This window comes from Squalius cephalus, assembly GCF_949319135.1.
Source record: "Squalius cephalus genome assembly, chromosome: 2".
Classification (NCBI taxonomy): domain Eukaryota; kingdom Metazoa; phylum Chordata; class Actinopteri; order Cypriniformes; family Leuciscidae; genus Squalius; species Squalius cephalus.
Genome location: NC_137123.1, coordinates 5,379,389 through 5,404,020, shown reverse-complemented (window position 1 = coordinate 5,404,020; position 24,632 = coordinate 5,379,389). Strand labels below are relative to the sequence as shown.

At 42.7% G+C, this 24,632-nt stretch overlaps 2 protein-coding genes across 2 annotated transcripts in view; both read right to left on the bottom strand.

Moving 5' to 3' along the window:
* Nucleotides 1-24,632, bottom strand: part of LOC307154713 (uncharacterized protein) — a gene marked incomplete at its 3' end in the record, with an annotated part of 118,403 nt that overhangs the window by 14,383 nt on the left and 79,388 nt on the right. Inside the window, exons 9-11 of the mRNA XM_079864799.1 lie at nucleotides 11,480-11,571; nucleotides 5,929-6,029; nucleotides 5,576-5,730 (exon numbers count right to left, since the gene is read on the bottom strand). Coding sequence (XP_079720925.1) covers nucleotides 5,576-5,730; nucleotides 5,929-6,029; nucleotides 11,480-11,571 — 348 coding nt within the window. The remainder of the gene's footprint in view (nucleotides 1-5,575; nucleotides 5,731-5,928; nucleotides 6,030-11,479; nucleotides 11,572-24,632) is intronic.
* LOC307154715 (deoxynucleoside triphosphate triphosphohydrolase SAMHD1-like) overlaps nucleotides 1-24,632 on the bottom strand; it is a gene marked incomplete at its 3' end in the record, with an annotated part of 77,829 nt that overhangs the window by 38,800 nt on the left and 14,397 nt on the right. The window lies entirely within an intron of this gene.

The window sequence follows — 24,632 nt, the reverse complement described above, 5'->3', positions numbered from 1 at the left end:
AAGCGCTATGAGCATCTCAAAGGACTTCCTTTGACGCCCATCCACAGAGCTCAACCTCTGCTCCTCATCGGATCTGATATGCCTCAGCTTCTCACTCCTACACAGCCAGTCAGAGCAGGTCCATCTGGCGGTCCTATAGCCATCTGCACAAGGCTAGGCTGGTCCTTGCAAGGTCCTTCTGACATTATGCCAGTCTCTTCTCACCAGTCTTCCTGTCTGCACATCGCCACCGAGTCTTCATATACTGAACTCCTCAGGAATGTGGAACGCCTTTGGCACATTGACACAGTCCCCTATGTCAGTGAGAAGACTGCAACGCGTTCCAAGCAAGACCAGCAGGCGCTCCTCCTCTTACAGACAGCCTCCGAACGTGTATCTGTCAACGGTATCCAGCGTTACGCTACTCCACTGTTGCGTCGTCAGCCAGTCATCCAACTCTGTGCTCAGCAAGATGCCGTGATCCCTAACCTACGCAGCACTGAGCGCCGGTTGGCCAAGGACACCGTTCGAGCAGCCTCATATTGCAAGGAGATGGATAAACTTGTTCAGTCTGGTTATGTCGCGGAAATCTTTACAGAAGAGGCAGCAAAGTCCACAGAGTCATGGTATGTACCTCATCATATGGTGCACCACAATGGAAAGGATAGAGTAGTCTTTAACTGTTCCTTCTCCTTTAACGGCCTGTCCCTGAATGACCAACTCCTACCGGGACCAACGCTCGGTCCGACCATGATTGGAGTCCTGATGCGGTTCCGATGTCATGCTGTGGCCATCAGTGGAGATATTAAATCGATGTTCCACCAGATCCGCTTGTTGCCCAGTGATAAACCACTCCTACGATTCCTGTGGCGTGACATGCAGAGGACATCTGAACCACGCATCTTCCAATGGGAGGTGTTACCATTTGGAACAACGTGCAGCCCCTGCTGTGCGGTCTTTGCCCTGCAGCAGCACGTCAGAGACCACGAACCACCAGACTCTCCTCTCATGCACGTGATCGAGCACTCGTTCTATGTCGACAATTGCCTCCACAGTGTGAGTAAAGCTGAGTATGCCAAGGTTCTAGTGAATGATCTGCGAGCACTTCTGAACAAGGGAGGTTTCGAGATCCGGCAATGGGCTAGTAACATGCCTGAAGTTGTAGCACATCTACCTCCGGAAGCGCAGTCGGCTAGCAGTGAGCTATGGCTATCCAAGGCCAGTGACAACCTCCAAGAGCCCACGCTTGGACTCTGCTGGGATTGTTTGAACGACACCCTGAATTACAAACGTCGCCATACTGAATCTTCAGATGCCACTCTTCGTAACGTCTACAGTGTCCTTGCCAAGCTTTACGACCCATTGGGCTACATAGTGCCATTTACAACAAGATGTAAAGTGCTTGTTCAGGACATGTGGAAGGCCAACATTGGCTGGGACGACAAGATCCAACCCGCTGACCTTCTGGAGAAATGGTCGAGTTGGGTGCAGGAAATTCCCACTTTGCAACATCTCAATCTGCCTCGTCCCTATGCACCAGCCACCGCCGATACTGCCAACGCAACCCGTCACATCCACATTTTCTGTGATGCATCGGAGCGCGCCTATGGAGCAGTAGCCTACATGCAGACGACAGATGACAGTCAACAAGTCTATGTCTCCTTCGTGTTTGCCAGATCGAGAGTCGCGCCCCGTAAGCAGCTGTCTATTCCGCGTCTCGAGCTCAGTGCCGCGCTTACAGGTGCACAGCTGGCTAGAGTGATCGAGACAGAGCTTGCAGTACCACCTGAGCACATCACTCTTTGGTCAGACTCCACAATTGTGCTGCACTGGATCAAATCAGAATCATGCCGTTATAAAGTGTTCGTGGGAACACGCATCGCAGAAATCCAGAACCTGACCAACCCTGTTCAATGGCGGTATGTTGACACTCTAAGCAATCCAGCTGATGATATAACCCGCGGACTTACTCTGCAAGAGATGGTACAGGATCATCGCTGGAACAAAGGTCCACATTTCCTCCATTTGTCTGAGAGGGAGTGGCCCAACATGCCCTCATCTGAGGTAGAACCAGACACCACAGAGTTAAGGAAGTCTGCCTTTGTGGGAACTGTGTCCAGCATCTTGCCAACACAACTTCCGGACCCCAGTAAGTTCTCCAACTGGAAAGAGCTTCTTAAGGAAACTGCTAGCTCCTTTCACGGGGCGGCTGATGCTAATACTACAGTACACTTTCCCGCTGCCGATTTTCTGCAAGCAGAGAAGCTGATGTTACAAAGGGCTCAAGAGGATTGCTTTGCTGAAGAATTGAGAGCTCTCAAAGCTGGACGTACTCTTCCTTCAGACAGTCGTCTTGCATCTCTGTCACCAGAATATGAAGGAGCCATGGAGCTACTCAGAGTCGGTGGCAGGTTAAGGCATGCTGAAGGACTAGACCTGGATACTATCCACCCAGTTATCCTGGACCCAAGCCATCCCGTGACGAAGCTTATCATCAAGGATTTTGATGAGTCACTACTGCACCCTGGGCCAGAACGAGTTCTTGCCGAGATCAGACGCAGGTTTTGGATCATCCGTGGTAGAGAGGCCATTCGAAAGCATCAGCATTCATGTCTGGAGTGCCGACGATGGAGAGCAAAACCCGACGTACCGAAGATGGCAGATTACCCACCAGCTCGGCTACGACTCCATAAGCCACCATTCTATTCAACCGGAGTTGATTGTTTTGGACCTTTCCAAGTGAGGATCGGTCGCCGCACCGAAAAAAGGTGGGGCATTGTCTACAAATGCATGACAACTCGCTCGGTGCATCTGGATCTATTAGAAAGCCTCGATACAGATGCTTTCCTGCTGTCACTGAGAAGATTCATCTCTCGACGTGGCAGACCATTCGAACTCCTCATGGACAATGGTACCAACTTTGTCGGTGGAGAGAGAGAGTTACGTGAAGCTGTTGCTGCCATGGCACCTCAGTGGAGAGAGCAACTCGCTGAACAGCAGATATCCTTCCGATTCAATCCTCCAAGTGCGCCGCACTTTGGTGGCACATGGGAGAGGGAAGTGAAGTCTATCAAGACTGCACTTCGCGTTGTCCTTAAAGATCAGACTGTTCCTGAACCTGTCCTGATGACAATCCTAGTGGAGGTCGAGGGCATAATGAATGCTAAACCCCTAGGCTACTTGTCATCAGATGCCTCTGATCCAGATCCGGTCACGCCTAACCTCCTCCTCATGGGCCGTCACGACTCGTCGCTTCCTCAAGCAGTTTACGACCCCAGTGACCTCGGGAGAAGACGTTGGAGGCACAGCCAAGCCATCGCTGATCGTTTCTGGTCATCCTTCATCAGTCACTACCTACCAGGGCTACAAGAGCGCAGTAAGTGGAGGAAAGACGGTAAGGCACTCTCCATAGGCGACGTTGTTTTAATCATGGATCCCCAACTTCCCAGAGCGTCATGGCCCGTAGGACGGATTACCCAGACTCATCCAGGAGCAGATGGACGCATACGAACTATCAGTGTTCAAGTGAAGGACCGCACCTACATTCGTCCAGTCGCCCGGCTCATCCTGCTCCCAGCTCTGGAGGACAAGGACGAAGAAGAGACCACCAAATAGACTTTCTCCTACTCTTTCAACTGCCATGCGGACAGTTGGGGGCGGCCTTGTCTGAAAGCCTATTTGTTCAGCGCTGAGTTTCCTACGTGCGTTTGAACGCTCCATCACGTGAACTGCGCCTGGACAGGAAATGCAGCGCGCTGCTCAGTCGTTCGTGTTTAAGGATGACGAGAGAAGATTCAGAGACCCTTTTCTTTACTTTCATGTGCGTTTTATGAAAAGCAAGTAAGTTTCTACTACTGTTGCATGTTTGTACTGCGTTGTGATGAATATTGTGAAATTTATGTATGTTCACGCGAACTAGTTTTATTTGTTGAACTGCGTGACTAATTAGTGTAGTCATGACGCCAGATCGTGCTGTAATATGCGACATGTTTCCTGTATGCAATAATTAGCCCTCTATATGTCGATTTAGACCTTATTTGTGTTAGTTATTTAGAGATCTGCTTCTGTGTTCGAGTGCAGTGCATTTACTGTTTATTTGGTGCTATCTGCATCGAGTGTTATAGTGATACGGTGTCATTTTTGCATAGCCACTTAAAGGTGCAGCAGTACAGATATTAAAGGGCATATAGTGACATATTTTGTTGCACTGTATTAACGTAAATTATTATTTTATGTATTGTACTGTTGTGAATGATGACAATGAGCATAGTATAGTATTTCTTTATTTGTTTATTAATCAGTTATTATTACCATTGCATTATTTCTTTTTCTTTCTCTCTGTTTAGACCACATACACTTGAACTTGTACATTGGCATCCTGACCTTGAAAATAAAGCTGATAAAGGATTCTCTGGCCGGAATCTTTCTGTAGTGCTCCCATCCTAAACGAACCACTAGTCCATACTTTACAGCGACGTTTCGGTATTTATAATACCTTCTTCAGGCAGGCTTGTTGTAAATATGGACAAAGAATAAAAGAAAAAGAAGATATTTATACAATAATATGATATTCTATAATATATATAATATATTTCTCTAATAAATTGGTTTTAAATAAGTTCTTTTTTTGAATTGGAATACTGCAGCGCGATCTTCGTTTCAGCACGTTCAGCTGAAGTGTGAATGGGTGGGCGCACGCTTATTTGCCCGTGTGAATGAGCCACCAAAAACACAGATCAGGGGGTAATTTCTTAATTTCAGAGGTCCAGGGGTAATACTAATCCCGTGCGAATAGGGCTTAAGTCAGTTTAATGGAGTGATAACCCAGATAGCAACATTGTTTCGGCCCACATCTGGCACTTGTGGAAAGATGATCTGGCCCACATGCAGTGTGGAATGACGGCCCTTAAGCGGCTCACTCCTGTTTGCCAGATCTGGGCCACAAGCAGGCCATAGCAATGCCACATGTCAGCCAAGAGCAAAGAAATAAACCACAACTGGACCTTATCTGAGCCACAAAATCTGTGAATATTAAATATGAAGTAATCTCAGCCTTAATAAGCCTGTTAACAAGCAGAATCACTGAAAAAAAGAAGAGAACAGAAAAAGAGACCACTCTAAAAAATGCTATGTTGGCTTTAATTACCTTTTTTATGTCAACAGGTTCAACGTAACTAGGTTACATTGGATTTATGTAACATTAGTTATTTCAATTAACTTAAGTTAATTACATAAGGTTAATCCAATGCCGTTTAGTTGAATAAGGTTAACAGTCTTCATTTTGTCCAAAACAATTAAGTTAATTAAGTTCAATTATCCTAAAATTAATATTTTTGCATTCAACCAAAACAAATAAACCAGTTTCACACAGCAAAAACTCCAGTGTTAAATGAACTCTCCTGGGAGTTTATATGGCTCCAGACTCAAGAGTGTTAAAGTGTTAAAATATGAGTGTTATCTGGGAATGGGATACATCGAATTTGCAAATATGACAATGACAATTTTTACCCTAACATTTAGAAGGGGAAGTTAAAATTTAGTAATAAAATAATGGTATGTTTCTCTATAATTCTATGAACACTAGAATTTTACTCACCTCAAAGACTTTCCCTTCAGCTTCAGCTTCATCTTCTGTTATTCTGGTCTCTCCCACACACTTTGGCAGGCGTCTCCTCACAACATCCTCAAGCTCTTTTCGGGCAACTTTCAGCTTGTCATCAGTGGAGTACAAGATCTCCTCAAAGATGTGATCTGATGGAATGAGAACAATTTCGACTGAACGTTGCTCTGCATCTATAAAATGTAAACTTTTCTGGTCTAATGAAAACATGTTTAAATCATAAGAATAAACCATGTATGAGTAAGAGTAAGATGCCTTGAACTTGAACTTTACAACTTCTCTTTCCCCCCCTTTTGATCTTTATAATCCTACCCGTGTTTTCAACTTACCTGTCAGTTTAATGAACTTTGTCATTTCACCTTGAGAAAGGGATTCTGAAATTGGTGTGATCTCAAGTGTGTCTTTAGCTTCCAAGAAGGCGTTTGCGATTCTAATGAACAAATTAAAAAAGAAGTATGAAACAGTACATAACTCAAGCAATAATAAACTATAAAAAACGTCTCAGGTTACGACTGTAACCATAGTTCCCTGAGAAAGGGAACGAGACGATGCGTCGATAACGCTTTGGGAACGCCCCTGGCGTGAATGCGTCTGAAGCATCTATGTCAACTAGTCCAATGGAATGAATGAAATGTGCGTCACGGGCGGGTGACGTCATGACCAGGAAGCTATAAAAGCGCATCCGGTGAAACCGGCTTTAGCTTCGAAATTTGCCGAAGCAAGTCGATTACAGGAATGCAGGAAGTATGGCAGGGCGACGCATCGTCTCGTTCCCTTTCTCAGGGAACTATGGTTACAGTCGTAACCTGAGACGTTCCCTTTCGAGGGAACTCGCGATGCGTCGATAACGCTTTGGGAACGAGAATACCCAAGCCGCCAGAATTCCAAATGCCTGCGTGTAAGCCTGTTGTCAAAAAACCCACACTAAGCACTGAGCACCTGAGACCCTGGGGCAGCATCCAGGTCCAGGCTATAGAATCTGACAAATGTGAGCGGAGAAGACCAACCCGCCGCATCACAAACGTCTTGGAGGGACACTCCAGATATTAAGGCTTTAGAGGCCGCCATACTTCTAGTGGAATGAGCTCTGACCGCCAAAGGACAGGGCTGGCCAGAGGACTCATAGGCAAGAGAAATAGCCTCGACTATCCACTTACTAACTGTCTGCTTAGAAGCCGGACAACCTCTCTTGGATGATCCAAAACAGACAAACAATTGATCGGACTTCCTCCATGGAGAAGACCGATGAACATAAGTATCCAATGCTCGCACTGGACACAACAAGTTCAGCTTTTCCTGGCCCGGAGAAGTAAAAGGTGGAGGACAGAAAGCCTGAAGCACAATAGGCCTCGGAATAATGGTTGGCACCTTAGGGACATAACCCTGTTTAGGATACAAGAATGCCTTGACCATTCCCGGTGCGAATTCAAGGCAGGTGGGAGAAACCGAAAGGGCCTGAAGATCTCCGACTCTCTTGAGGGACGAAATGGCTAGAAGAAAAATAGTCTTGAAAGTCAGAAATTTCTCTGAGACCGACTCTAAGGGCTCAAACGGAGCCCCAGATAGGCCCTCCAGTACCAACGCCAAGTCCCAAGCCGGCATCCTAGTGCGTGTTACAGGCCTTAGCCTCAGGGTGCCACGAAGGAAACGAGTAATCAGGGGGTCTCGACCCAACGATACACCACCCACCGGGACGTGGAAGGCCGCAATGGCTGCCACGTATACTTTTAAGGTGGATGGACATAAACCTGGCGCAAAGCGATCCTGCAGAAACTCCAGTACTGTGTTTACTGAACAGTTAACCGGGTCCCACTGACGCTGGTGACACCAAGTAGTGAAGACTCTCCATTTCAAAGAGTACAATTTCCTCGTAGCGGGAGCTCTGGAGCTTAGAATGGTCTCAACAACCTCGGTTGAAAGACCACTCTCTATGAGTTGGGCCCCCTCAGAGGCCAAACCCAAAGTTTCCAAATCTCTGGTCGGGGGTGGAATATTGTGCCCCCGGCCTGAGACAGAAGGTCTCTCCTGATCGGTAACTCCAAGGGAGGACCGTCTAGTAGATGAATCAGGTCCGCAAACCAGATTCGACTTGGCCAACGTGGTGCTACTAGCAATAGGCTTATTCCGTGCTGACGAACTCTCTCCAGAACTCCTGGGAGCAGAGCAACAGGGGGAAAGGCGTACAGACGTAGCCTCGGCCACGTCTGCACCATAGCATCCAGCCCCAGGGGGGCTGGGTGGGTAAGGGAGAACCAGAGTGGACAGTGCGTCGTATGCTGAGACGCGAACAGATCCACTTCGGCCTTGCCGTAAAACTCCCAAATCTTCTCCACCACCTCGGGGTGAAGTGTCCAGTCCCCTGGCCTCAGCTCCTGCCTCGACAGGACGTCTGCTCCGATATTCTGGCCCCCTGGAATATACACTGCCCTCAGAGAGAGTATCTTCCCCAGGGACCATAGGAGGATCTGGTGTGCCAACTTGCATAGTGGACGCGACCGCAGACCCCCCTGACGATTTATATAAGAGACCACCGATGTGTTGTCTGTCCGGACAAGCACATGGTGATCCCTCAGGTCTGGGAGAAAATGTCTCAACGCGTTGAAAACAGCCAACATCTCCAGGCAATTTATGTGCCAAGAGAGATGATGACTCCTCCACAGACCCTGAGCTGAGCGGCCTTCCATTACCGCTCCCCAGCCGGTGAGGGAAGCATCTGTCGAGATAGCAACTCGATGGCAAAGAGCTCCCAACACCGGACCCTGGGACAGGAACCAAAGTTTCTTCCATATAACCAAAGCGCGGAGACACCGCCGCGTGACCTTGATCATACGAAGCGGGTTTCCCCTCGGGGAAAACCCTCTGGTCCTGAGCCACCACTGCAAAGGTCTCATGTACAGCAGGCCAAAAGGTATCACGTTGGACGCCGCTGCCATGAGCCCTAACAGTCTCTCGAACTGCTTCACAGTGCGTGACTGACCTAGCTTTAGCTCTTTTATGGCTGTCAGGATAGCAGCTACACGAACGGGCGATAGATTGGCTCGCATCGTGACTGAATCCCATACCACACCCAGAAAAGTGGTCCTCTGTAATGGAGATAGCACACTCTTCTTGGCGTTGAGCCTCAACCCCAATTTCCGCATATGTGCGAGGACGACATCTCGATGCCGAACCGCTAACTGTTCTGATTCCGCTAGAACCAGCCAGTCGTCTATGTAATTCAGAATACGTATGCCCTGCAGCCTGAGCGGGGCCAGAGCTGCATCTACGCACTTCGTGAATGTGCGGGGTGATAAAGCTAGACCGAATGGAAGAACCCGATACTGGTATTCTTTGCCCCCGAAAGAAAACCTCAGGAACTTCCTGTGCTGAGGGAGGATGGAGACATGGAAGTAAGCGTCTTTCATATCTATTGTGACAAACCAGTCCTCGGATCTGATTTGAGTCACGATCTGTTTGAGTGTCAGCATCTTGAACTTGAGTTTTTGAACTGTACGATTCAACAGACGAAGATCTAAAATGGGACGCAACCCCCCATCCTTTTTTGGAACGATGAAATAGCGGCTGTAAAAACCCGATTCTCTGTCGGGTGAAAACACCTGCTCTATAGCTTCTTTCGCCAGAAGAGCTTTCACCTCCTGTTCCATCACCAGAGCCTGCTCGGGGTGTACCAGCGTGGGCACCACCCCGTTGTAGCGAGGAGGATGCGAACCGAACTGGATTCTGTATCCTTTCTCTACTATATGCAGGACCCATTGAGAAATATTTGGCAGATTCTTCCACTCTGTCAGAAAATCTACTAAGGGAACCAGCCTCTCGAGGCTGGTCTCTGGTGTATTTGAGACACTCGGCCCGGGGGCCTGAAACATATCGGCAGGAACCACCCGAACTAAATGTTCTTGAACCCCCCTCAGAAGGTTCATATCTGACGCAATGTCGAGTTGACATTGCGCCAGACAATCGCTGGGAACCACTGCGCCCCGAGACCAAGGGTGCGGGGTTGGCAGAATGACTCCCTGAGGACACCGAGGTGGAGCGGACACCGTATGCTGAGGTATGATCCGCTCCACCCCGGGTGGGGCTGCCCTCATGGGTCTGACTCCATAGGAGTCAGGACCTCTTCTTTTGAGCCGAAGCCTTCTTAGCCTGAAGGACGGTCCTCAGATCCGGCTTCTGCTTTGAAGGCTTCGGCTGAGAGTGCTGCGTCTGCTTCCAGTTTTTTTGTGGCGGAGCACGAGACGCAACACTCTCTTTCTGCTGTGCTCTGTATGAGGAGCTTGACGGCTGGGACTGCTCACGCCCAGCAGCCCCAGGGGGTTGGACACGGCGAGGGAGAAATTTTTTAAATGCCTCTGACTGTTTTTTGACCTCCTGGAATCTTTCCACCACCGAATTAACAGCCTCCCCAAAGAGACCAGAGGGATCAATAGGTGCATCTAACAGAAAAGCACGATCTTTTTCTTTTATCTCTGCTAGATTTAACCAAAGATGCCTCTCAGTGGCTACAAGGGCTGCCATAGACCGCCCAATTGCTCTGGCGGTCTCCTTAGTAGCCCTGAGAGACAAATCAGTGGCCCGACGAAGTTCTCGAACCTCATCGGGTCCCACCCCCTCACTTCTGTCCAAATCCCCCAGCAGATCAGCCTGATAAGCCTGGAGCACTGCCATAGTGTGTAGACATGCTCCAGCCTGACCTGCTGCCGTATATGCTTTGCCCACGAGAGATGATGTCGTTTTCAGAGGCTTTGTGGGCAAAGCTGAGGCCTTCAGGGACGATGCTGAACCAGGCGACAGATAGCTCGCGAGCGTCTGTTCAGCCTGTGGCATCGACCCATAACCATATTCTCTCAGCCCCCTAATATCTGAATAAACGTGAACATGGGGACTATAGAGACGAGAGGAATATGGTTTATTCCAAGATCTGGACAGCTCACTGTGCAGATCTGGAAAAAATGGAAGGCCTCGTGGTGGAAGTGATTTAATAGATGGAAGGAAACGCTCATCTAGTTTGCTTTTAGGACGAGCGTCCCTTTTCTCGGCTGGCCATTCAATATTCAACTTTTCAACAGCACGAGTAATCACATCCACCAACTCCTCATACGCTGGAGAAGAGGACTGTGAATCCTCTTCCCTTATTGTGCTTTTACTTTTTTCACTGTCAATGCTCAGCACATCCAACTCCTCAGAGCTGGAGCACTGAAGCATTGGGCTCTCTTCCCGGGCGGAAGAAGCCGCAGCGCGGGCTTCCGACACCGGGGAGAGAGCGCTGGATCCCCCAGGACAGGAAGGAGATAAGGTCCTCGGACCCGTCTCCAACCCTTCTGAGAGATCCTTTTGCGATCCCCAGGAATGCATTCTCCGCGCTGCCTCGGCAGACGCGGGTCCCGCACCCTGAGGATCGCGAGGCCGACCACTTTCCTCAAAAAGTGACAGCCGGGAGCGGAGCGTGCGGAGAGGAAGCCGCTCGCAATGCTGGCAGTCAGCCCCCTCGAAGGCTGACACCGCATGCTCCACTCCCAAACAAATGACACAAAGCTCGTGTGTATCCCCACCCGTTAAATAACGCGGGCAAGGAGGAACACAGAGCTTGAACATTTGCTTTTCCATTTCAATAGACAGACAACAGTAAATAAGACAGACAGAGTTACACAGATCGCTTGCTGAGGCAACAGAAGCTAAAGCCGGTTTCACCGGATGCGCTTTTATAGCTTCCTGGTCATGACGTCACCCGCCCGTGACGCGCATTTCATTCATTCCATTGGACTAGTTGACATAGATGCTTCAGACGCATTCACGCCGGGGGCGTTCCCAAAGCGTTATCGACGCATCGCGAGTTCCCTCGAAAGGGAACAAAGATTATAACTGAGTAAAAACAATAATAACTTGTGTTCAATGATGTTGACGATCTTGTGCTGGTAGGCCTGGAGATACAGGGTGTATCGGGTGTGAAACATGTCATAAACATTATCTGCCACCTTTGAAAGACAAAGAATAACACAAACAGTCAAATGTTAATATGGAAATGTACAGGTTTTCAATAGTCATTCAGAAATATTCTCAAATTTGGCTTAAGTGGAAACTTTTAAACGTTACAAAAATAATTCCTTTTGGATTGAGCAGTAATTGATCACTGTCAGACAATGTTTCAGGATACTGCACAGAAAGACTAAATTCAACGTTCTGCTGTTATATACAGTATGAGACACTCACAGTGTTATCCAACAGGCAGAAAGTGATCAGCCATCAAATAAGCAGTGGTAAGTGTATCATGTACCTTGTCCCGGAAGCAGATGTGATTTCTCCCGCCCACCACACACACTCGAGCAGATTTCAGCAGACGCTGATGGTCAAAGCTGTTTGGGATGCCGAGGTAATGACAGTCTCTGAAACAATAAGAGAGGATTTAAATGCACACTCTATTGCACACTCTATCGCTGATCTCTGACTTTACCCTTACGGAACAAAAAAAATATTTCTTTATTTATGATCAATATATTATATGGTCATATAAATGTTTGATTTCACATACTTTTCGTCTTATTGATTTTAAAAACATATAAATAAAGTGAATCAAACAACATTTCTAAGAATTTCTAGTAGGCTAAAGTACGTTATTTTGTTCAGATTTTGTAAATCACTCAAGTAAATAGTGTGATCTCTCTTCCAGGGGCGATTTCAGGATTTTATAAATGGGGGGGCACAGGGGGGACCAAGAACCAGTGAGGGGGGGCCCATGGGAAATCAGAAAATTCAACTGGAAAAACTTCTAAAGTAGAACAGTCTTTTTTTTTTTTTCAATTAATGATTATGCAGTCTTTACTTACATACATCATTGTTTATTCTTTCAAGCAGATATATTTATTTGTATGAATTAAATATAATTAATCTTTATTAAAGCTATTATTAAAGAGCAGTGAATGCTTTTCTCTTTTTATTTTGTTGTTTGAACAATATTAAGTGTACAGAAGGCATTAGGTTTATTACGCACTGTCACTTTAAGACCGAGTGTGCAGATCCAATTGCACTAATGCACATCCGATATTCTCACAACTGTACGTTCTGTAAAGACATAACGTTAACCGACTGTGTTTACGTGAATACTCTCAAAAACGGACATGTTGTGTGTATTTGTCCATTCAGACGCGAAAGAGAGCTCAATTCAGTCCTTTGCGCGCAGCGCGTCTATGTGCAGGGCTGCACTCTTCGGGTCGCGTGTGTGTGTGTGTTCGCACAGAAAAACATACCGAATAAAGCTCTCTTTCGCGTCGTCACTCTTATTCAGATCTGTCCATATGTCTGCCCTTCTCTTTCTCCCAGACGTTTACATTTTTGAACGATTTGTGAGACATGCAGCATCAAGCGCATTCCAACTCGTGTGCCGCTGGGTAGATCAGCACGTTACAATTCAAATGTGCGCATCTACCACAAACGCAAATCAGTTCTGACTGGATCTCTTCCCCAATTGTCCCTCCCTAACATTTTCGTCTATTTTTTATTCGTTGACGAAAATGTCAATACATTTTCGTCATAGTTGTCGTCATTTAAAACTGTTTTTGATATAGTTATCGTCTCGTGTTTGTCTGTGAAAAAATGTCGTTGACGAAAATAATGGCGAACATTTTTCGTCAACGAAATTAACAATATAATATACTGTAATTGAGTGTGCATACCATAAACAGTGACATGTCGAGGTGTCTCTCTCCTGACTCCTGTTTGAAAAACGCGGACCAGAGATTCTGCTTTGCGAATCGCAAATCAAGCAGTGATTGACAGCGCTCTGATCCAATGGCGTTGGGCATTGTCATGTTGACAGTAAATCTAGCCCAATGATGTTGGGGGGGCACCAGGGGGGGCCAATCATATTCCAGGGGGGGCCGGTGCCACCCCGTGCCCCCCCTCTAGACACGCCCCTGCTCTCTTCTAAACAATTGTCAATTACTCAGAATTGTGTAGCTCTATATGAAATTATACAAATTAAAAGTTTATGATATCAATAATGACATTTTGACTAAATAATCAACATTAAAAAAAAAAAAAAAAAAAAGTTTACCTTGCAAAATAGTCCCATTTGCGCACATCAATTTTGTTCCATTTATTTGCCACAATCTCATACAGGAAAGCTTTCTTCTCAGGCCTCCCCGTCGCTGTCCACTGGAAGAATACAAATAACTTCAGTACAATATAACTTGTTGGACACTCACTGAAGTGGCAGTGTACAGGATTGTTTACCTTCTTTGGATCTGCAGTATCAACCCCCTCAATTAACTCTTCAATAAAGGTGAGATTTTTCAGTCTTTTTTCCTTAAACAAAACAAAAAAACGACAAAGCTGTATTATACATTTTTAAGGCCAGACAAGTAATTTGTTGAAGTCAATTTGTAAAGAAAGACTACACGTCTGCACACATATTCAATCACTCCTTTTTTTTTTTTTTTTTTTTTTTTTTTTTACCAAGAACTTTATTGAACACCACAAAACAACCATAAATGGCCTGGTACAAAATATCAAATGTCTTAATCAGACAAAAGACAAGCACCATAGCATAAGAAAGACAATATAAAGAAATAAAGAAGTAAAATAATTTAAATAAAAATACATTCAGGTAAATAATTAAAGCTAGGGTAGGTAATCCTGTTCAGAAACACTTTTTTTTATACTGGGTGAAATGGACCTTCCATCCTGAGAGTAGTCAATACATTATGTGTTCAGAAAAAGGAATGAAAAAAATCAGACCTCTGTAGCAGCTGCAGGACAGTAAAAACTCTGACCATTCACTGCCATTCGGTGCGAATGTAAAGAACCAATCAGATGCCTTCATGTCTCGTGCCCGAGCCCCACTGCGCGCGCTGCCCTGCGTGCACTCATCATCACATGTCACCGTTCCCGGAAACATTCAGCTCACTACACCGAGTAAGCAGGAGTTTGCGGCACAATGGAAGAGAAAATGCAGCAAAATCTACCAATGCCAGCTTTGCTGGTAACTGCTCGCCCTGATAAAAAGCCTAAAAAAAGAAAATCGGAGGCAGAAAAGGCTGCAACGAAACAGGCACTGGATAAAGCCAGAGGACAAACTCGCGTCAACATTGCAGCATTTGAACGGTGGAGACAACTGAGGGAGCTGAAGGGCCTGAAAAGCGATGCCGAGGTTGCGTTCTTTCTGCTGAACAGGTAATTATTTGTTTTGCTTCGGGGGGGATTTGTTATTTCCATGATATATGTTACGTTAGGCAACGTAGCTACTTTTGTAGCTAGTATTAGCCCAATGCTAACATTAGCTTCTCTGTCGGTGTAAGCCAGTTGCGTTACAGGTCTGCTTATCTGACTTTTAGGACATGACATTTTGAACATATTGCACAGCCATAGTCGCAAGTGTCTGCATTATAATTGTGATAAAATTACGTTAATATATTGCTTATAAACGGGACAACTGTGGTGATGTGGCATAACTGTTATGTGTTTTGTTAGCTACGAGAAGAAATGTTTGTTACTGTGTGAAATGGAAACAAAGTTGTGTTGTCATTCATTGTGTGTCTTTGAGATGCAGTAATTATTGTCAGATGTGTAATTGTGATATTCTTCCTAAAAGTAAATCACTGCCAAAGGAGTAGATCACCACAGCAGACGACGCCTCATGCAAAGCCTGACCTGTCAGTCATCCCTGGACACTCCTTTTCTTATATATATATATATATATATATATATATATATCTTATTTATTATATGTAAATACAGATTGTTTATGACAATCAAAAGCAGCGAAAGTACAGATACTTGTGTAAAAAGTATTTCTCTTAGGTCTCTCTTGTTCGTTTTTTTTTTTTAAATAAAACAAAAAGTGTTATACCACATTCATTGTCATTATTCATTTAGCATGTAAGGAGGTAAGAAAAGTAATAGCTTGTTTATGCTGAAATGGTAAAGGAAAGGCATTTATCATTTCAAAATATTTATTCCAACATGACAAAAATACTCGGCTTTCCTGTGACCTGCAGCTGACTCCGACTGTGGATGCGCGTTCATGTTTGTGGGGGCGTAGCTTTGGACAGAGTACTGACGGGAGGGGGTGGAGCTTAGAAGAGGTGCCGCTTTCAAATCTTGCTAGCTCTCCAACATTACCTACTATAGCTTTAATGAAAAATAAAAGAGGCTCAGTAGCTTCTGCAGCAGGAACACAAGCATGTAGTCCGCAGTTGTTGTTACTGTTTCGTGACAGCAGTGTCTGACTAGGGTCGACATGAGGGGTGATGACATCATCGTTTCACAAAATATACGGATTGGCTGTACACATGAAAACGCAAGGGTGTTGTTTCAGATTTATCCACTCTGAGACCTGGGTTTAAAAAAAATTGCGGTTTCAGGCTCCCAAAATGCCGGATCCATCTGGACGAAACGCTAATATGATACAAAATGTTTACATATACAGCTAAACGTGTATCTGTGTGGACAAGGCCTGAGTGCACAGCAAGATCCCCAGAGTTAAATTAACGTCTTTGTCACAAAAGCTTACGTTGAAAAAACTCCACTGAGGAACCAGAATGAAAGTTTTTATGACGTATTTTTTTGACGTGTTCTGCACGTCCGATATAGACGTTCATGGAAAAACGTTCCATTTGCGCACATCTATTTCGTTCCATTTATTTGCCACAATCTCATACAGGAAAGCTTTCTCCTCAGGCCTCCCCGTCGCTGTCCACTGGAAGAATAAAAATTATTTAATTTCAGTACAATATAACTTGTTGGACACTACAGGATTATTTACCTCTGGAGTTGCAGCATCAGCCCCCTCAATAAAGGTGAGATATTTCTCCAGATCAGGGTTCAGTCCTGTTTCCTTTACAATGTCCTTAAACAAAGAAACTGATGCCTCCTCGTGCTATACAAAATATGAAAAACACACACAAACACAAATGTATGAATAGCTACGTGGAAGCAATTTCTTTTTTTTTTTTTAAAGCTGTATTATACATTCTTAAGGCCAGACAAGTAATTTGTTGAAGTCAATTTGTAAAGAAAGACTACAAGTCTGTGCACATATATATTCAATCGCTCATACCTATAGACTAAACACGTAATACGCATGTGCACGCCGTCTGCGTTTATCACAGATTCACGTTTTTGAAGTCTACGCAGAGATAACTTTTTTCTAAATTTTGTGATCTCGTGCCACTAAACACTGCTGTTGTGCAAATGAGCCGGAGAGCGGTAAGGGTTTTCTGTTAGAACAGTGTTGTGTTAGCGGCCCCTAAGTTAATAACTAATGATAGTTGCGAATGAAGTGAATCAATCAAAACTAACTTTAGCTGGACAATAACTTTATTCTAGAGCTGCTGTAAAGCCAAAACACTCTCTGTTACTGTAATTTCCTATTGTCACTCTTAGGCCGTGTGTCCACCAAAGCGTTTTTAGCCAGCTGAAAACACTAGACGCTCTGCTGAAAACGCTTGAGAGCGTTTTTTTTTTTTTTCAGTTGAGACGCTTCGTTGCTATGATACAGAATATCCGCAGCACAGTTTACTTGTACGCAGATAATATGTTTCATACTAAAAATATATTTTTCATCCATTTTGTTCGGTTAGCTCTGCTGGTTGATGTCGTTGTACAGAAGGAATGTTGTGACAGTTGGTCGGTGTGGTATTAGTCCCGCCCCTCCTCCACTGTGATTGGACGGCTGTGTAAAAGTGACAGTGATGAGCGCTGCGTTTTACCCAAAGTTGAACATTCTTCAACTCTCGGCAACCTGTAAAAAATGCCGAGCGCTCAGCGCTTCAGCGTGAAAAAAACGCTTTAAAAAACGTTTTAAAAACGCGACGCTCCATTGAAAACAATTGAAAAAAACATGCCAGCCGCGTGAAAAAATGCTTTGGTGGACACACGGCCTAAAGCTGTTTTGAAACATCTATATTGTTAAAAGACTACAGAAACAGTACAACACTTACTATAAATCTTAGAAATAAACAATGTAAATTGGACACAACCATAAATATTTGTGAACAATATTTGAGAGAAAAAGGCCTTTTGTGTACATAGAAAAAGTCTTAGATCTTTGAGTTCAGCTCATGAAAAATGGGGGAAAAAACAACAGTGTTGCATTTATAATTTTGTTCAGTCTATCTATCTATCTATCTATCTATCTATCTATCTATAAAGCCATTTCAATCTTGAATACAATGCATTTGCATTAATTGTCCTATATGTATGCCCCGCCCCCCTTAGTTACTGTTGCTAACTCAGACAAATAAACAGAGTTGCTAACTGTCTTACAATGACAGCTGTCAGTGTGAAAACCTTGTCCCGAGATGTTTTTGATCAATTTTGGACACACATGGACCACCTTTCATCGAGGAGCATTCATGTGGGACTTTAATCCCAGACAGCAAGCCAACATTGAATAAACATTGTTTTTCCATCTGAATCATCATTATGGTTGATATTGAAATTTCAATGTAAAATAAATGTTGAATCACCATTACCATATCGATGAAAACCTGATGTTATTAATGTTGATGGCAACAATATTGGAACAACATTGATCTATAGTTATCTTTATGATTGATTAAGCATTGATATTTGGTTTACCGGGCGATCGCTGAATGTGTTGAAAAGTCATCGACATATAGTTGACCGGGAAATGTGATCGAAAATCTATCGATTTTTGGTTGACCGAGAGATCAACACCAACGTACAGCACCGGACACAGCTCATTTCTGGACCCTTGGCACAAGCGTACAGGTAAGCTTGCTTATAATGTTCAATATGAATGAATTGTACCTAATCAAATACTGTTAGGCTGATCGTTAACATGATGGTGTAGTAACCGACGCAGTGCTGGTCACTGAAATAGATTTTTGTTTTACCATGTGTCAAAATCTGCCAAACGTAGGCTACTTTGTGGTTCTCTACTAGGTTATAAAGTTAGCAAAACCTCCGAGTCCAGTCTACACAGCAAAAACTCCAGTGTTAAATTAACACTCCTGGGAGTGTATATGAGTCCACACTCAAAAGTGTAAAGTGTTAAAATATGAGTGTTAAATGAACACTCAAGAGTGTTAAAGTTAATGAGATAATTAAGTGATTCATTTAGTGATGATTGATCATTATTGAAGACACCTGATGTTAACAAGCAGAATCACTGAAGGAGAAAATCACTAATTGTAAGTTACCATTAAGGTGATGGGTGTTTGCTTTAGTTGGGCTCTTGCCACTTATATGTTTACTTTAGATTTTGTTTGTCTGCTGTTATTGATTTATAACAGTTAAATGAACAAAGAGACAATGTGATCTGATGGTGTTGGTTATGTTTAGACATAATCATGTTGTGATCCGTAAAACAAAACTTATTGAGATGGCTTAACTTGTTAATTACAGCAGCTCTGTGATTCTACAGCATATGATTTTCAGTATTTTTTCATATAATCCAAAAATATTTCATAACCATTGTTCTGATCAAAAGACTTTCAAATTAATTTATTTAGAAACACAGACATCAATAATCAGCCTGTGAATCTCAACAATGGTGACAATAATAAAGCATGTTGCAGTGGCTGACACCAATCACAACTCATTAATGGCTCCCATCATGCATTGCGGTATGAATACATTATGATCTGAATTGTCTATGTAATTTACTTTTCCTAATTGAATATTCTGCTCGTCACCATTGTTGAGATGCATAGACTGAATCTTGACATCTGTGTGTGCCTAAAAGAAAGATTTTTTTTTTTTTTTTTTAAACAACTTTTAAGAAATCCTTTGTATTATATCTAAAATTCTGGATATTTATGCAGATTCACAGTTATGCTGTAATCAACAACATACATCTAAGTCAGAAATAAGGATCTTAATGAGTTCAGTGATCAATTTCAAATGATGATTGTCATAATATAACCAACACCATCAGATCACTTTTTTCTTTGTTCATCTGGCAGTTATAAGATACAACAGCCAAACAAAATCTAAAGTAAATGTATAAGGGTCAAGAGCCCGACTAAAGCAAACACCCATCACCATAACGGTGGCTTACAATTTGTGATTTTCTCCTTCAGTGATTCTGCTTGTTAACATCAGGTGTCTTCAATAATGATCAATCATTACTAAATTAATCACTTAATTAGCTCATTAACTTTAACACTCTTGAGTGTTAATTTAACACTCATATTTTAACACTTTACACTCTTGAGTGTGGACTCATATACACTCCCAGGAGTGTTAATTTAACACTGGAGTTTTTGCTGTGTATTTTTGTGATAGCTCAAAATACATGTCTGTACCCATTGCTAGTGTCGTGAAATCTATAAACACAGCACCGCCACGAAATGCCGATTAGACCATCTCGTCGTAATACAAATACTAAATATTATTAATCCTCGAGCAGGGCTGCGATATGCGTGCGATACAGTTTTGTAACTCCATTGTGTTTGTTTTCAGAAATGATAACAGTCGTTTTATACTAGTGCTTATGCGATATCACGATTTTTGATGATCTTCTCCAAGATCTGCTTTTGAGCAAAACATTTCATTGGCGTTCTGTTCTGACATGCACCTTTTTTGAGCGCGGGGAAGCGCGCGCGCACTGTCAGCGCCTGACAACCAGGCCTGGCGTCAAGGGGGGCTTAGCCCCACATAGCCTACTTCATATAGAAACAATTAAAATGCCTCATTAATTTTAAAGACATAGCCTATTTATTATTATTAGCCTGTTTTTGCCTGAGATTTGCGGTGAGATTTACGCATGTGCTCGGGCGTATGCTATATTCCTCCATGCACCTAATATAAATGTGCAATTAGTCGACCGGAAAAATCTTTTGTCTGGTAACTCTAATCAATACATTTACTATTTACTTAGTTATAAGTATCCAGTTATTTAGCCTATATTGAATTTGAATTTGTTCCAAGTGTTTAAATATGTGTTCTGTTTAACTTGAATGCTAATTTTTTGCATTGTGATTTTATTTTCTGTTTTAGATGCTCTACTCAGCAGATGGGGACAGCCGCCGTCACCCACAGGCTGTGCAAAAGTGGCTGCGCTATGCGCCAGACCGGGCAGGAGGGACTGGACGACAAAATATTCGGCATCAGAGGACATTGAAGTGTAAATAAAGAGTACAAATAATTAAATAAAAAGGCTAATAAAAATGAATTTGTTTTAGTGTGGTGTGTTCAGTGTTTTATACGAGATTTCAAATGTTCTATTACTACTGGCTGTAGATAAAGCAGGCTATTTAAATTATGGCATTACATTTAAAATTAACATTTAAAAACGATTGAAATTCCATTGAAATCACGTTGATCCTTAGTTTAGTTGAAATTTCAACATTGTTTCAATATTCCTGATAATTGAAATACCATTGAAATTCCGTTGATCTATGGACAGGATTTCAACGTTGTTTCAATATTAAAACAGGGTCCAAAATGATGTAGAATCAACATCAGAGTTCGATGTTGATTCAATGACTTATTGTTGAAAAAGGAATGTTGATTTAACATAGTTTCAATGACTGTTTGCTGTCTGGGATATGCCATGGAGGGATATATATAAAATATTTTAAAATAAATATGGTGGGTAACAAGATTAATTTGGAAGCGAGGGTTTACACAATGCAAGTGGGAGAAGCCTCACGTTACGGTCGTCACGATCGCAGATGATAACATTCAGGATCAACACTGTTCATGTACCGCATGGTAAGATTAAATTAATTTACATTTAACCAGTTTAATATGGAGAGGAACTGAAATGTAGACCTTCATTTATGTGTTTTGACCTACACTGTACATGATGTGAGAACAGCTAAATATTTAGGTTTGTACATTAGCATGGACTCACTAACTTTAATGGTAACATTGATAGCATGACAACCAGAAAATGAATGTTTTCATCTTCATTGGGATTGGGGTTGAATCCTTAAGGGAAGCAGGTTACTGCTATCACATCATTGATATTATAAATAAACCAGGCTTCAGTCTTATTGTGCAGATAATTGGTCCGTTCGCGCAAATCTTATCAGACTTTTGAAACGTGCTGGTGAACGTGCACACAGTACGGTGATTCAATAGACTACATGAATACCCATGCCCATCCTCTCAGGATACCTGGAATCAGAGTTATAAATACCCCAGGCACATTGTTTACCATTTTTGTAGCATAAACACACAGGGCTCTCAAGTTTTGAAGACAGGCAAGAGTATCATTCCTCCCCGAACTTTCGAAACTTTCGGAAGATGAAGCAGAATCACGTGAACAATTCCAGAATATGCTTTTTTTTTTTCATTGGTTGTTGCATTAAATCTTACCCAGATACAATAGTGCTATTTTCTGATTGGCTATTGTGTTTTTTTGATTGGCTGATAAGTCGAAGACTCGACTAAGAATTCCAGGGGAGGCGCGCTTGATTCCTGCCGGTTCCATAGTGGGAGCGGCGCGGCCAGAGAAATTTTGGGCGCTGCGCATATTAAATACATTATAAATAGTTTTCCGCGTGAAAAATACAATGTGTGGCGGGAGTGCGTGACAAAAGACAGAAATGAGTGACTGTCACGCTCAATGCGTGACACTTGAGAGCCCTGAACACAATCAAAACGATGAGAGCTTCGGATCTTCCAATGTTTCTCTATGGCGCTGAAACCTAAAGATGTCCGAATTCCGGTCCCTGTGCAACTGATAATCAACTGCCTTTTTTCTCATCTGAGTTCGAGGGGAGGGGTTTACCGATAGGTCAATTGTATGTTATACAAGAGAGTTTTGGTGCTTACCTTCCATGGTTTACCTGAAAAAAAAACAAAAAAAAAACAGGGGTTATTATATTATTTATTTTTCATTCTTGACTATTAATAAAGTGAGAACTATTATTTCAACTATTATGACAATATTAAGACATTACGAAATCTAACTAAATCGAAATAACAAACAAGCAAAACAAAACATAAAACAGAGTAAATATACTGATTTCTGGATGAGTAACTTCCAAAAACTGCTTTTTTATCTAGTCAGCCTACAGTAATTTTCAACATTTCTTTCTGTCAGTCGAATTTTATTATGATTCCACTAAACCAACTGAAAAATGTATTTCAGGCCTGATATGATTTTTTTTTTTTTTTTTTTTTTACTGCTTTAAATGATATGTGGTAATTTAGCAAGACAAGTATGTAATCCTAAACTACACAGCAAAATCCCCAGTGTTGAACGAAAACCCCTCCGTGCACCGGCTGCATATTTCCACACCAGAGAGTGTTAAAATAACACTGAAAGTGTTGACGTTAATGTGATTATTAATTAAGTGATGATCGAGCATTACTGAGGAAAACTAATATTAAAAAGTCAAGAGCTCAACTAAAGCAAACACTGATCATATAATGGTGACATCAAATGAAACATTTTAAATTAAACATCAGCATCTAAACCTCCGTTAATTCTTAATAAGAACTTCTGTTGACGTCTAACAGAAATAAAGTCAGTCTGGTTAATAATAAGTGTAATAATGTTTAATGGCTGGAAGTCAGTTGTAGATCTTGTGTTTCTCTTTCCTTCAGTGATTCTGCTTGTTAACAGCAGGTGTTCATCAATAATGCTCAACAATCACTTATTTAATTAACACAGTCTCACCCCAAAACGTCACATACTGACGGGTCTTGACCATACGGCAACATACGACGAAAAGGGTACCCCTTTAACGTCCATGTGTGACGATTCGGGTTATGGGTAGGTTTAGGTATGCGTTAGGGTACCGCTAGGAGGCTGCTGGTGCGCTTATGTCTGCGTCTCATATGGACGTTATAGGGGTACCCTTTTCGTCGTATGTTGCCGTATGGTCAAGACCCGTCAGTATGTGACGTTTTGGGGTGAGACCGGGCTGATTTAATCACTTAATTATCTCATTAACTTTAACACTGCTTCAGTGTTATTTTAACACTCTGTAGTTGGACACATATGTACAATATTGTTCATTTAACACTGGGGATTCATTTTATTTTCAAATATATTATGCCCAACTGTACACTGAGTGAACTTGTGAACTTACCAGGCCGGACTTTACGGATGAACTTGTCCTTAAACACGTAAGAGAACGGACCATGTCCTTAAAGAAAAAAACACAACATAAAATGTTTCATATTTCACCAGAGAACAATTTTATATTGTCTTCAATTGACATTCATCACATCTTATTTCATGTAAAAAGTATGTAGAACATAGCATTTAGCATATATGATGTGATTAAGTCTAACGAACCATCAGTATTTCAAATTAAATGGTCTCTCAATGTCTTTAAAGCAGGGATTGGCAAATTTCCGGTCTGGAGGGCCACAGACCTGCAGAGTTTTTCTCCAACCCTAATCAAACACACCTGAACAAGCTAATCATTGTCTTCAGGATGACTGACATGTTAGTTTTATCAGGGTTGGAGCTAAACCAGTCTTATTATATGGAAATGAAAGGGTCTGTATTTCTTACCATTAGAGAAAGCGTAACATATTACTTAAGGCGGGCATACACTGTGCGATTTTCGTCCGATTTTGAGCCAAATTCTGACTCGTGCAACTCTTTTTCGGGTCGGCGATTAACCTCTCCGACCGGAATGGTCGGATGAATTTCTGGCATGTTAGAAATTTTGGTCGCTCCTCGTGACTATATCGCACAGTTGAAGCAGAGCTACGAACCGACTGCCCTAAACTCAGTGTTTTTTCCCTCACTGTGCCTGCGCGAAAACAGAAGTTTAACCATTTCATCTGCATTCCTGCATTTCATCTTTTCATTGATGACTAATTATTGCAGTGTTCACACATATTATAGACTGTTAATAATTAATGATATGCCTATAATTCATTGTAATTGACCTAAATGTTTTAGACAAAAAGGAGGAAGCTTCTATGTAATATTTTATCACCCTCACAGGGTGTTGGCTATGCAGTGATGCACTATGAAATTATTGCGTGGCAAATTAATTATAATAGCCTATCAGTTTAATAATAAAAGTAGCCTAGGCCTTCCCTAATAATAATAATAATAATACAAAAATACTACTAATAATTTAATGCATAAATTGTA